Below are 14,429 nucleotides of genomic sequence, written 5' to 3'. Positions count from 1 at the left end.
AGAGACACACAGACGGGGGATAAGAGGGAAATACTTTCTTTCCCTCCACCCCCGCACACAGCACTAAACATTGATTTTTGCACCCTGACTAAAAAAAGGCAAAATAAACATTCAATAATCTTTTGAAATATCCCAGCTAAACCCGGACCGCCGACACCCCTCCAAGAATAATCGTGGATCCGCTCCAAGAGCTGAACACCACTACTAAGCAGTTACTGTAGTGCATGGACACCTGTTGAAATGCTGTTCAGTAATTAATATATAATGTCGTACAACTGAGAACTACCAATTAGCACAGGAGTAACACATGCTGTGCACTTCAGTCTACTCGTTGAACAGTTCTAGACTCCTGAACAGTAATTATGTAAACCAACGATTGGAGGATAAAGTGTAAATTTGTTATCTGTGTTACACCATGGAGATGTTTTTCGGTACTTGGAGACTTGTTCCTGGAAAAAATGACAACTTTGAGGCATTTAGTGACGCAGTGGGTATGTTCGGTATTCCATCTCTTGGTGTATACGTTTGTTTTCCGTCTGGTTCTGACTCTCTTTCTCTGCTTGTCCTTTGTTGGTGAGAAAAAATGCAGTGGATTTTCTCTGAAGACCACGTATCAGAATTGCCAACTGTTTCTAATGGTGTTAAACAAAATAACTCTGTCCGTCTCTGTCTCTCCACTTGTTTTAGCCTCCCTTCCCATCTCTCACTCTTTCTGTGTGTGTGCGTGTGTGTTAGCTGGGGTGTCTCCGAGCTGTGCTATAGCAACATATAACATGGCAGCGTCAGAGAACACTGGCTGTGTTCGTGTGTGTGTGGTGTCTGTATGTGGTTTTATGTGGGGGAAGGGGACTGGGTGGTGGTGGTGGTGTGTGTATGTGGTGTCTGTATGTGTATGGTGTGTGTGTGTATGTGGCTTTATGTGGGGGAAGGGGACTGTGGGTGGTGTGTGTATGTGGTGTCTGTATGTGTATGGTGTGCGTGTATGTGGTTTTATGTGGGGGAAGGGGACTGTGGGTGGTGGTGTGTGTATGTGGTGTCTGTATGTGTATGGTGTGTATGTGTATGTGGCTTTATGTGGGGGAAGGGACTGTGGGTGGTGGTGTGTGTATGTGGTGTCTGTATGTGTATGGTGTGTGTGTATGTGGCTTTATGTGGGGGAAGGGGATTGGGTGGTGGTGGTGGTGTGTGTGTGGTGTCTGTATGTGTATGGTTGTGTATGTGGCTTTATGTGGGGGAAGGGACTGGGTGGTGGTGTGTGTATGTGGTGTCTGTATGTGTGTGTGTATGTGGCTTTATGTGGGGGAAGGGACTGTGGGTGGTGGTGTGTGTATGTGGTGTCTGTATGTGTATGGTGTGTGTGTATGTGGCTTTATGTGGGGGAAGGGGACTGGGTGGTGGTGGTGGTGTGTGTGTGGTGTCTATGTGTATGGTTGTGTATGTGGCTTTATGTGGGGGAAGGGACTGTGGGTGGTGGTGTGTGTATGTGGTGTCTGTATGTGTATGGTGTGTCTGTATGTGGTTTTATGTGGGGGAAGGGGACTGGGTGGTGGTGGTGGTGGTGTGTGTGGTGTCTGTATGTGTATGGTTGTGTATGTGGCTTTATGTGGGGGAAGGGACTGGGTGGTGGTGTGTGTATGTGGTGTCTGTGTATGGTGTGTCTGTATGTGGTTTTATGTGGGGGAAGGGGACTGGGTGGTGGTGGTGTGTGTATGTGGTGTCTGTATGTGTATGGTTGTGTATGTGGCTTTATGTGGGGGAAGGGACTGTGGGTGGTGGTGTGTGTATGTGATGTCTGTATGTGTATGGTGTGTCTGTATGTGGTTTTATGTGGGGGAAGGGGACTGGGTGGTGGTGTGTGTATGTGGTGTCTGTATGTGTATGGTGTGCGTGTATGTGGTTTTATGTGGGGGAAGGGGACTGTGGGTGGTGGTGTTTGTATGTGGTGTCTGTATGTGTATGGTGTGTGCGTGTATGTGGTTTTATGTGGGGGAAGGGGACTGTGGGTGGTGGTGTGTGTATGTGGTGTCTGTATGTGTATGGTGTGTGTGTATGTGGCTTTATGTGGGGGAAGGGACTGTGGGTGGTGGTGTGTGTATGTGGTGTCTGTATGTGTATGGTGTGTGTGTATGTGGTTTTATGTGGGGGAAGGGGACTGTGGGTGGTGTGTGTATGTGGTGTCTGTATGTGTATGGTGTGTGTGTATGTGGTTTTATGTGGGGGAAGGGACTGTGGGTGGTGGTGTGTGTATGTGGTGTCTGTATGTGTATGGTGTGTGTGTATGTGGTTTTATGTGGGGGAAGGGGACTGGGTGGTGGTGGTGGTGTGTGTGTGGTGTCTGTATGTGCATGGTGTGCGTGTATGTGGTTTTATGTGGGGGAAGGGGACTGGGTGGTGGTGGTGTGTGTATGTGGTGTCTGTATGTGTATGGTTGTGTATGTGGTTTTATGTGGGGGAAGGGGACTGTAGGTGGTGGTGTGTGTATGTGGTGTCTGTATGTGTATGGTGTGTGTGTATGTGGTTTTATGTGGGGGAAGGGGACTGTGGGTGGTGGTGTGTGTATGTGGTGTCTGTATGTGTATGGTGTGTGTGTATGTGGTTTTATGTGGGGGAAGGGGACTGGGTGGTGGTGGTGGTGTGTGTGTGGTGTCTGTATGTGCATGGTGTGCGTGTATGTGGTTTTATGTGGGGGAAGGGGACTGGGTGGTGGTGGTGTGTGTATGTGGTGTCTGTATGTGTATGGTTGTGTATGTGGTTTTATGTGGGGGAAGGGGACTGTGGGTGGTGGTGTGTGTATGTGGTGTCTGTATGTGTAAGGTGTGTGTGTATGTGGTTTTATGTGGGGGAAGGGGACTGTGGGTGGTGGTGTGTGTATGTGGTGTCTGTATGTGTATGGTGTGTGCGTGTATGTGGTTTTATGTGGGGGAAGGGGACTGGGTGGTGGTGTGTGTATGTGGTGTGTGTATGTGTATGGTGTGTGCGTGTATGTGGTTTTATGTGGGGGAAGGGGACTGTGGGTGGTGTGTGTATGTGGTGTCTGTATGTGTATGGTGTGTGTGTGTATGTGGTTTTATGTGGGGGAAGGGGACTGTGGGTGGTGGTGTGTGTATGTGGTATCTGTATGTTTATGGTGTGTGCGTGTATGTGGTTTTATGTGGGGGAAGGGGACTGTGGGTGGTGTGTGTATGTGGTGTCTGTATGTGTATGGTGTGTGTGTGTATGTAGTTTTATGTGGGGGAAGGGGACTGTGGGTGGTGTGTGTATGTGGTGTCTGTATGTGTATGGTGTGTGTGTGTATGTGGTTTTATGTGGGGGAAGGGGACTGTGGGTGGTGGTGTGTGTATGTGGTGTCTGTATGTGTATGGTGTGTGTGTGTATGTGGTTTTATGTGGGGGAAGGGGACTGTGGGTGGTGGTGTGTGTATGTGGTGTCTGTATGTGTATGGTGTGTGTGTGTATGTGGTTTTATGTGGGGGAAGGGGACTGTGGGTGGTGGTGTGTGTATGTGGTGTCTGTATGTGTATGGTGTGTGCGTGTATGTGGCTTTATGTGGGGGAAGGGACTGTGGGTGGTGGTGTGTGTATGTGGTGTCTGTATGTGTATGGTGTGTGTGTATGTGGTTTTATGTGGGGGAAGGGGACTGTGGGTGGTGGTGTGTGTATGTGGTGTGTGTATGTGTATGGTGTGTGCGTGTATGTGGTTTTATGTGGGGGAAGGGGACTGTGGGTGGTGGTGTGTGTATGTGGTGTCTGTATGTGTATGGTGTGTGTGTATGTGGCTTTATGTGGGGGAAAGGACTGTGGGTGGTGGTGTGTGTATGTGGTGTCTGTATGTGTATGGTGTGTGTGTATGTGGTTTTATGTGGGGGAAGGGGACTGTGGGTGGTGGTGTGTGTATGTGGTGTCTGTATGTGTATGGTGTGCGTGTATGTGGTTTTATGTGGGGGAAGGGGACTGTGGGTGGTGGTGTGTGTATGTGGTGTCTGTATGTGTATGGTGTGTGTGCGTATGTGGTTTTATGTGGGGGAAGGGGACTGTGGGTGGTGGTGGTGTGTGTGGTGTCTGTATGTGTATGGTGTGTGTGTGTGTGTGGTTTTATGTGGGGGAAGGGGAACTGTGTATGGTGGGGGAGGGTGGGGGTGGGGCGTACATTTAGTTTTTACGTGGTAATAAAGAAGGGAACGCGGCAAATGTAATTTTAAAAAGTATCTACTCCGACCGCGTTTGCCTATAATGTTGTACACGAGCATTCACTTTTGTATAAAATTTCAATATAGTATTTCTATGTCAGAATATATTATGAGAAACTAGAACATTGCTGAAAGGGATGCGTAACTGCTCATTTTAAACGCGCTCTGTCACGGATGGTTAACCTAATTATTGACCCAACAAAGTATTATATGACAATATATATATTTGATTTGTACCTAAAAGTACTTTATTGAACCATCTACATAACCACCATATCACACTTATTATTGATATTTTATAAAAAAAATAATTGAATTATGGGTACGGTCCATAATTCTGAGAAAAATAACGGCTATTTGGAGAGCAGAGGTGTGACGTATTATTTTGAGTCACGTGACGGGCATTCCTGAAATAACCGCAGTGCCAAAACGATTTACCAAGCTCGTGTAACGAGAACGCTTGACCGTCCTCTGCGACGTAGGGTAAATAGAAAAAAACCCACCCAATAAAAATAAGTTATTAAAAATTTATAAAAACAATTACTGAATGGTACTAAGCTTATACATTAATTTATTTTAGTAACAGAAGCATGTTAAACGTCGACAATCCCGACTAGTTAGGCCTTTGCATCTATAGGTATTTTCCACCTTGTCAAATTCATTATTATACAAAATATGCCATAACAGCTGACTTGGGATAGGAATTGTTACATTTTTAAATAATACTCTGAACTAGACGGTGTTTATATACGATGTGACTATATATACGAAGGCCGTGTCTATAGCCTCCACTAACGAGGGCGGGCTATATTCACAGCAAAAATGTATATAGGCGGTAAATAAGTACATGTATTTGATTGATCCATATTACCGAACCATCTGGAACAGGAGGAATACATACTAAGTACTGTACGAACAGTGCATTTTCTGAACAGGGGACGGGGTGGGGGAGTATATGAATTTAGCGGACCCTTTTGTGTACGTTTTCCATAGATATATGAATAGCGTCATATTGTCCCTACAGCACTAACAAAAAATTAATTATAATAAATAAATAAATAAATAATAATAATAACAATAATAATGATGATGATGACGATGATGATGATGATGAGGTAGATTAACTGAAAGAGAAACTAACTACGGACAGTACACAAACTAACAACAGGGCTTGAACTTAATAATTTTTCACTGATTACAATTTTGAGACTGCTTACGTAAATTTTATAACGGTAAAGGTTATTTTGCTGTATTTAGTCACATTTCAAATGCTCAAAATTGCAAGGGCCAATAAAACTCAAAATACATTTTTTTATAGGCTATTAGTAAAGCTGAGACCACTCCCGGGTCCCCCTTTAAATTTGTGTAACGTTTCTGTAACAACCGCACCCACCCACCCAACCCCACCGCGACGTGATTTTACCAACATTATAATACATGTAATAATAATAATAATAATAATAATACACAATTATTATTACTATTACTACTACTATTGCTACTACTACTACTACTACTACTACTACTACTACTACTACTACTACTACTACTACTACTACTACTACTACTACTATTATTATTATCATCATTAGTCTACTACTACCTTTTTGGGGTGGAGGGGCGGTGTTTTATCTGGAGGAGTTTTGGCTATAAAAATACAAGATTAACGTGCTGCACACACGCACAAACGGCAGGCTGAACTTGTCCCTGCACGTAGAACTGGATTCAGGGGCGTAGGCTGGGGTGTTCGGGGGTGGGGGTGGGGGGTGGGTGTTCGGACGACCCCCCCCCCCCCTGAAGCAAATGGTCCGCTTTCAGAACTAAAACATACAAGTTTATATATATGGAGTTTCTGATTGTGTAAAAACAAAATAGACAAAGGTCCACTTGGTTCATATTCGACCCCCCCCCCCCCTCAGGTCCAGATCACGCTACGCCCCTGGGATTCAACTGGGTTAAGTAATAATTAGCCAACCTTTGAACGACAAAACATGCAACAGTACACTGGGTTTTTTTACGATATACATTAAAACCATGGGCGGATCCAGGAAATATTTTTAGGGGGGACCAAAAAAGAAGGGCACATTGACTCGTCAAAAGGGCACCTTACTACAAGTTTTGATATTTACAATTAATATGAATTCCTACAGTTCTACGTCATAATATACTAGCAATAATGAAGTAAATTGGCGTCACTCGCGTTAGAACCTCAATGGGGCCCCATTGAGACTCAATAACACAGACACATATCTGCAAGCTTGCGCATGTACACGAAAATCTTGATTTCATTTATCTACAATATAATTATTGTTTACTTAAAAAAAAAAAAAATTCTACAAACAAAAAGGGCACTTGGACATTTTGAGGGCACTTGAACAATTTTTTTGGGGGGACGCGTCCCCCTGGTCCCCCCCCCCCCCTTGGATCCGCCCATGAAAACCGAAATACCACTTTGCGAACCAGTCAAAATAATTTGCACACGCGCCTGATAATAATTATAATTATAATAATAATAATAATAATAATAATAATAATAAATGGTGAGTTCATGTTCCGACTGTTTATTATTTTATTTCAGCGTATTCGCGGTTATTTTCGTCATGTAATAATATATTTTTTATTATTTACCATGTATATAAAATTCACAAATACATTATACGGTTGTCGTATATATAGCCTCATCAGTACGAGTCCCATATTTTCGAAGCTATCTTAGTCGTACAAAATATTAAAATCATCGTAGGGTGTGACGTATTTTTATGACTTTTTACAAGAAGACTTCCAAATTTTAAAAATGAAGTGTGTCGTGGAATTCCCTCGATCGTAGTTCAATTAAAATATTTTGGATCATACAATAACTAGGTTTGGTATTCCAAATAAATGTAACTTTCATTTATAATGCATATTTAGAGAAACAAGGCCCACTAAATCCGTGATTGAGCTCCTTTCATAAGGTGCATTAACTTCGAAACTTGAATGCAAACGTCGACGTATGTTGACCACGAAGATGTGACGTCATCCACCTGCCATGAGCACGGCCTCATTTTGTTGTTATATTATAATAGCATGCCAGTGGCACAGTAACCTCAAACCAATGGGTTTTTTTAATACTTTAATATATTTCGTTTTTTTTATATTGTCTTTTAACGAAGACATCTTTCCTAAACTAGACTATTAATTAAACTGCTACCAGTAACGACACGGCAAATGGTAGCGTCATGCCTATGTACGGTGCACAGCTGATCATATAGCGACTGCATACGTGCAGTAATTATAAAATGTATCTTTATTGATAACCAACCCCTTTGATTTTAATATTCACCCCACCCCCACCCTCACCGTTCCCCCAACTCCCCAACCACCACCCCCCCCCCCCCCCACAGCAAACAAACAAAAAAAACCCCAACAAACAAACAAACATACGCATTTAAACATTTTCAGCTAATATTTATAATAGCACACATCCCTGCCCATTGGGCTATTTCTCGTTCCAGCCAATGCACCACGACTTGTACATCAACGGCCGTGGTATGTGTTATCCTGTCTGTGGGATTGTGCATATAAAAGATTTCTGGCTACTAATGGAAACATGTTGTGAGTTTCTTCTCTGAGACTATTGTTTGACATCCAAAAGCCGATAATTAACAAATCAATGAGTTCTAGTGGTGTCGTTAAACAAAATAAACTTCAACACTACCTTCCTCGAAAACACAATCCAACACACAACTAAAAAAAACAACAACAGCACAATCCAATACAAGCAAACAGCCTTCTGAATAGAAACCCATACATCACTATGTCAACAGTGATATATACAAACTATTAAAACCAACCACGTGGTAACGGAATGCAAACACACTACTCCGGCATACATGATTGCTGCAGTGCCTACGGTAATGTCTGGACTGGTGGTACTTTTAGTCTAGATGGAGAAAATCCTATATTACAGTTACTTTATTCTGTTTAATAAATACACCCCTCCCCCCTCTTTAGACCCCCCCCCCCGGGACCCCTCCAATTAATGTAGGCTGGGTATGGCCCTGCATGTGACAGAGTCCTAAGTCTTGTTTTGTGTTCCATTTCATTATCTAGTCGAGCAGATGTTGCACTGATCCATTTCTGTGTGTTAATCACGAAGCTGATACATCACGGTCTACTGGTAACTGAAATACAGAATCGCCAGGCGCGGGCCCAATAGAATGCTGGGCGTGTGCACCCCGTCCCCCCGTCCCCTAACTGCAAAGTGACATGGGAATCCAAGGTGTAATGGAAGAATAATTATAATGAATTCTTTGCCAAATAAAATGTATGTTGGTCTACTTTGGAATAATGTATACAATCGTTTTTGACGTTGCAACCCCCCCCCCCCCCCCCAAATAATGAATAAAACATAAAGGTATTTAACATATTTATACATGTTAGTATTTAAACATGTCTATACAGGTTAGTATTAAAACATGTCTATACATGTTAGTATTAAAACATGTCTATACAGGTTAGTATTTAAACATGTCTATACATGTTAGTATTTAAACATGTCTATACAGGTTAGTATTAAAACATGTCTATACATGTTAGTATTTAAACATGTCTATACAGGTTAGTATTAAAACATGTCTATACAGGTTAGTATTAAAACATGTCTATACAGGTTAGTATTTAAACATGTCTATACATGTTAGTATTTAAACATGTCTATACAGGTTAGTATTTAAACATGTCTATACATGTTAGTATTTAAACATGTCTATACATGTTAGTATTAAAACATGTCTATACAGGTTAGTATTAAAACATGTCTATACAGGTTAGTATTTAAACATGTCTATACAGGTTAGTATTTAAACATCTTTTGTATTTCAACATTTATACAAGGTAGTATTTAAGCATGTTTATACAGGTTCATATTTTTAAATGTTTATGGAGATTAGTATTTAAACTTGATTTTAAAAGTTAATATTTAAATATGTTTTACAAAGGTTAGTATTTAAATATCTTTACAAAGGTGAATCCTTTATATACAGTGAATCCTTTATATACAGTGAATCCTTTATATACAGTACAGTGAATCCTTTATATACAGTGAATCCTTTATATACAGTGAATCCTTTATATACAGTGAATCCTTTATATACCTTTAGTGAATCCTTATATATGAATCCTTTATATACAGTGAATCCTTTATATACAGTGAATCCTTTATATACAGTGAATCCTTTATATACAGTGAATCCTTTATATACAGTGAATCCTTTATATACAGTGAATCCTTTATATACAGTGAATCCTTTATATACAGTGAATCCTTTATATACAGTGAATCCTTTATATAATCAGTGAATCCTTTATATACAGTGAATCCTTTATATACAGTGAATCCTTTATATACAGTGAATCCTTTATATACCTTTATATACAGTGAATCCTTTATATACAGTGAATCCTTTATATACAGTGAATCCTTTATATACAGTGAATCCTTTATATACAGTGAATCCTTATATATAGTAAAGTTTATATACAGTGAATCCTTTATATACAGTGAATCCTTTATATATATAGTGAATCCTTTATATACAGTACAGTGAATCCTTTATATACAGTGAATCCTTTATATACAGTGAATCCTTTATATACAGTGAATCCTTTATATACAGTGAATCCTTTATATACAGTGAATTTATATACAGTGAATCCTTTATATACAGTACAGTGAATCCTTTATATATAATCCTTTATATACAGTGAATCCTTTATATACAGTGAATCCTTTATATACAGTGAATCCTTATATACAGTGAATCCTTTATATACAGTGAATCCTTTATATACAGTGAATTTATATACAGTGAATCCTTTATACAGTGAATCCTTTATATACAGTGAATCCTTTATATACAGTGAATCCTTTATATACAGTGAATCCTTTATATACAGTGAATCCTTTATATACAGTGAATCCTTTATATACAGTGAATCCTTTATATACAGTGAATCCTTTATATACAGTGAATCCTTTATATACAGTGAATCCTTTGAATCCTTTATATACAGTGAATCCTTTATATACAGTAAATCCTTTATATAGTGAATCCTTGAATACAGTGAATCCTTTATATACTTTTATATATACAGTGAATCCTTTATATACAGTGAATCCTTTATATACAGTGAATCCTTTATATACAGTGAATCCTTTATATACAGTGAATCCTTTATATACAGTGAATCCTTTATATACAGTAAAGCCTTTATATACAGTGAATCCTTTATATACAGTGAATCCTTTATATACAGTGAATCCTTTATATACAGTGAATCCTTTATATACAGTGAATCCTTTATATACAGTGAATCCTTTATATACAGTGAATCCTTTATATACAGTGAATGAAATCCTTTATATACAGTGAATCCTTTATATACAGTGAAGCCTTTATATACAGTAAATTTATATACAGTGAATCCTTTATATACAGTGAATCCTTTATATACAGTGAATCCTTTATATACAGTGAATCCTTTATATACAGTAAAGCCTTTATATACAGTGAATCCTTTATATACAGTGAATCCTTATATAGTGAATCCTTTATATACAGTGAATCCTTTATATACAGTGAATCCTTTATATACAGTGAATCCTTTATATACAGTGAATCCTTTATATACAGTGAATCCTTTATATACAGTGAATCCTTTATATAGTGAAGCCTTTATATACAGTGAATCCTTTATATACAGTGAATCCTTTATATACAGTGAATCCTTTATATATATACAGTGAATCCTTTATATACAGTGAATCCTTTATATACAGTGAATCCTTTATATACAGTGAATCCTTTATATACATATACAGTGAATCCTTTATATACAGTGAATCCTTTATATACAGTGAATCCTTTATATACAGTGAATCCTTTATATACAGTGAATCCTTTATATACAGTGAATCCTTTATATACAGTGAATCCTTTATATACAGTGAATCCTTTATATACCTTTATATACAGTGAATCCTTTATATACCTTTAGTGAATCCTTTATATACAGTGAATCCTTTATATACAGTGAATCCTTTATATACAGTGAATCCTTTATATACAGTGAATCCTTTATATACAGTGAATCCTTTATATACAGTGAATCCTTTATATACAGTGAATCCTTTATATACAGTGAATCCTTTATATACAGTAAATCCTTATATACAGTGAATCCTTTATATACAGTGAATCCTTTATATACAGTGAATCCTTTATATACAGTGAATCCTTATATAGTGAATCCTTTATATACAGTGAATCCTTTATATACAGTGAATCCTTTATATACAGTGAATCCTTTATATACAGTAAATCCTTTATATACAGTGAATCCTTTATATACAGTAAATCCTTATATACAGTGAATCCTTTATATACAGTGAATCCTTTATATACAGTGTGAATCCTTTATATACAGTGAATCCTTTATATACAGTAGTGAATCCTCCTTATATACAGTAAATCCTTATATACAGTGAATCCTTTATATACAGTGAATCCTTTATATACAGTGAATCCTTTATATACAGTGAATCCTTTATATAGTGAATCCTTTATATACAGTGAATCCTTTATATACAGTGAATCCTTTATATACAGTGAATCCTTTATATACAGTGAATCCTTTATATACAGTGAATCCTTTATATACAGTGAATCCTTTATATACAGTGAATCCTTTATATACAGTGAATCCTTTATATACAGTGAATCCTTTATATACAGTGAATCCTTTATATACAGTGAATCCTTTATATACAGTGAATCCTTTATATAGTGAATCCTTTATATACAGTGAATCCTTTATATACAGTGAATCCTTTATATACAGTGAATCCTTTATATACAGTGAATCCTTTATATACAGTGAATCCTTTATATACAGTGAATCCTTTATATACAGTGAATCCTTTATATACAGTGAATCCTTTATATACAGTAAAATCATTATATAGTGAAGCCTTTATATACAGTGAATCCTTTATATACAGTGAATCCTTTATATACAGTGAATCCTTTATATACAGTGAATCCTTTATATACAGTGAATCCTTTATATACAGTGAATCCTTTATATACAGTGAATCCTTATATACAGTGAATCCTTTATATACAGTGAATCCTTTATATACAGTAAAGCCTTTATACAGTAAAGCCTTTATATACAGTGAAGCCTTTATATATAATCCTTATATACAGTAATCCTTTATATACCTTTATAGTGAATCCTTTATATACAGTGAATCCTTTATATACCTTTATATACAGTGAATCCTTTATATACAGTGAATCCTTTATATACAGTGAATCCTTTATATACAGTGAATCCTTTATATACAGTGAATCCTTTATATACAGTGAATCCTTTATATACAGTGAATCCTTTATATACAGTGAATCCTTTATATACAGTGAATCCTTTATATACAGTGAATCCTTTATATACAGTGAATCCTTTATATACAGTGAATCCTTTATATACAGTGAATCCTTTATATACAGTGAATCCTTTATATACAGTGAATCCTTTATATACAGTGAATCCTTTATATACAGTGAATCCTTTATATACAGTAAAGCCTTTATATACAGTGAATCCTTTATATACAGTGAATCCTTTATATACAGTGAATCCTTTATATACAGTGAATCCTTTATATACAGTGAATCCTTTATATACAGTGAATCCTTTATATACAGTGAATCCTTTATATACAGTGAATCCTTTATATACAGTGAATCCTTTATATAGTGAATCCTTTATATACAGTGAATCCTTTATATACAGTGAATCCTTTATATACAGTAAATCCTTATATACAGTGAATCCTTTATATACAGTGAATCCTTATATACAGTGAATCCTTTATATACAGTGAATCCTTTATATACAGTGAATCCTTTATACAGTGAATCCTTTATATACAGTGAATCCTTTATATACAGTGAATCCTTATATACAGTGAATCCTTTATATACAGTGAATCCTTTATATACAGTGAATCCTTTATATACAGTGAATCCTTTATATACAGTGAATCCTTTATATACAGTGAATCCTTTATATACAGTGAATCCTTTATATACCTTTATATACAGTGAATCCTTTATATACAGTGAATCCTTTATATACAGTGAATCCTTTATATACAGTGAATCCTTTATATACAGTGAATCCTTTATATAGTGAATCCTTTATATACAGTAAAGCCTTTATATACAGTGAATCCTTTATATACAATGAAACCTTTATATACAGTAAAGCCTTTATATACAGTGAATCCTTTATATAGTGAATCCTTTATATACAGTGAATCCTTTATATACAGTGAATCCTTTATACAGTGAACAGTTATATACAGTGAATCCTTTATATACAGTGAATCCTTTATATACAGTGAATCCTTTATATACAGTGAATCCTTTATATACAGTGAATCCTTTATATACAGTGAATCCTTTATATACAGTGAATCCTTTATATACAGTGAATCCTTTATATACAGTGAATCCTTTATATACAGTGAATCCTTTATATACAGTGAATCCTTTATATACAGTGAATCCTTTATATACAGTGAATCCTTTATATACAGTGAATCCTTTATACAGTATACAGTGAATCCTTTATATACAGTGAATCCTTTATATACAGTGAATCCTTTATATACAGTGAATCCTTTATATAGTGAATCCTTTATATACAGTGAATCCTTTATATACAGTGAATCCTTTATATACAGTGAATCCTTTATATACAGTGAATCCTTTATATACAGTGAATCCTTTATATACAGTGAATCCTTTATATACAGAATCCTTTATATACAGTGAATCCTTTATATACAGTTTATATACAGTGAATCCTTTATATACAGTGAATCCTTATATATAATCAGTATATACCCTTTATATATACAGTTTAATCCTTTATATACAGTGAATCCTTTATATACCTTGAATATATATACAGTGAATCCTTTATATACAGTGAATCCTTTATATACAGTGAATCCTTTATATATATACAGTGAATCCTTTATATACAGTGAATCCTTTATATAGTGAATCCTTGAATCCAGTTATATACATACAGTGAATCCTTTATATACAGTGAATCCTTTATACAGTGATATATACAGTGAATCCTTTATACAGTGAATCCTTTATATACAGTGAATCCTTTATATACAG

General features: G+C 36.7%; 1 protein-coding gene across 1 annotated transcript in view; it reads left to right on the top strand.

Annotated features, from left to right (window-relative positions):
- The first annotated feature begins 223 nt into the window (after positions 1-223).
- LOC121384463 overlaps positions 224-14,429 on the top strand; it is a 20,591-nt gene continuing 6,385 nt past the window's right edge. Inside the window, exon 1 of the mRNA XM_041514865.1 lies at positions 224-491. Within this exon, the coding sequence (XP_041370799.1) occupies positions 416-491 (76 nt within the window). The 5' untranslated portion in view covers positions 224-415. The remainder of the gene's footprint in view (positions 492-14,429) is intronic.

Source organism: Gigantopelta aegis, chromosome 10 (genome assembly GCF_016097555.1).
Source record: "Gigantopelta aegis isolate Gae_Host chromosome 10, Gae_host_genome, whole genome shotgun sequence".
Classification (NCBI taxonomy): Eukaryota; Metazoa; Mollusca; class Gastropoda; order Neomphalida; family Peltospiridae; genus Gigantopelta; species Gigantopelta aegis.
The sequence above is the reverse complement of the archived record's forward strand: the minus strand, read 5'-3'. Positions and strand labels throughout refer to the sequence as shown.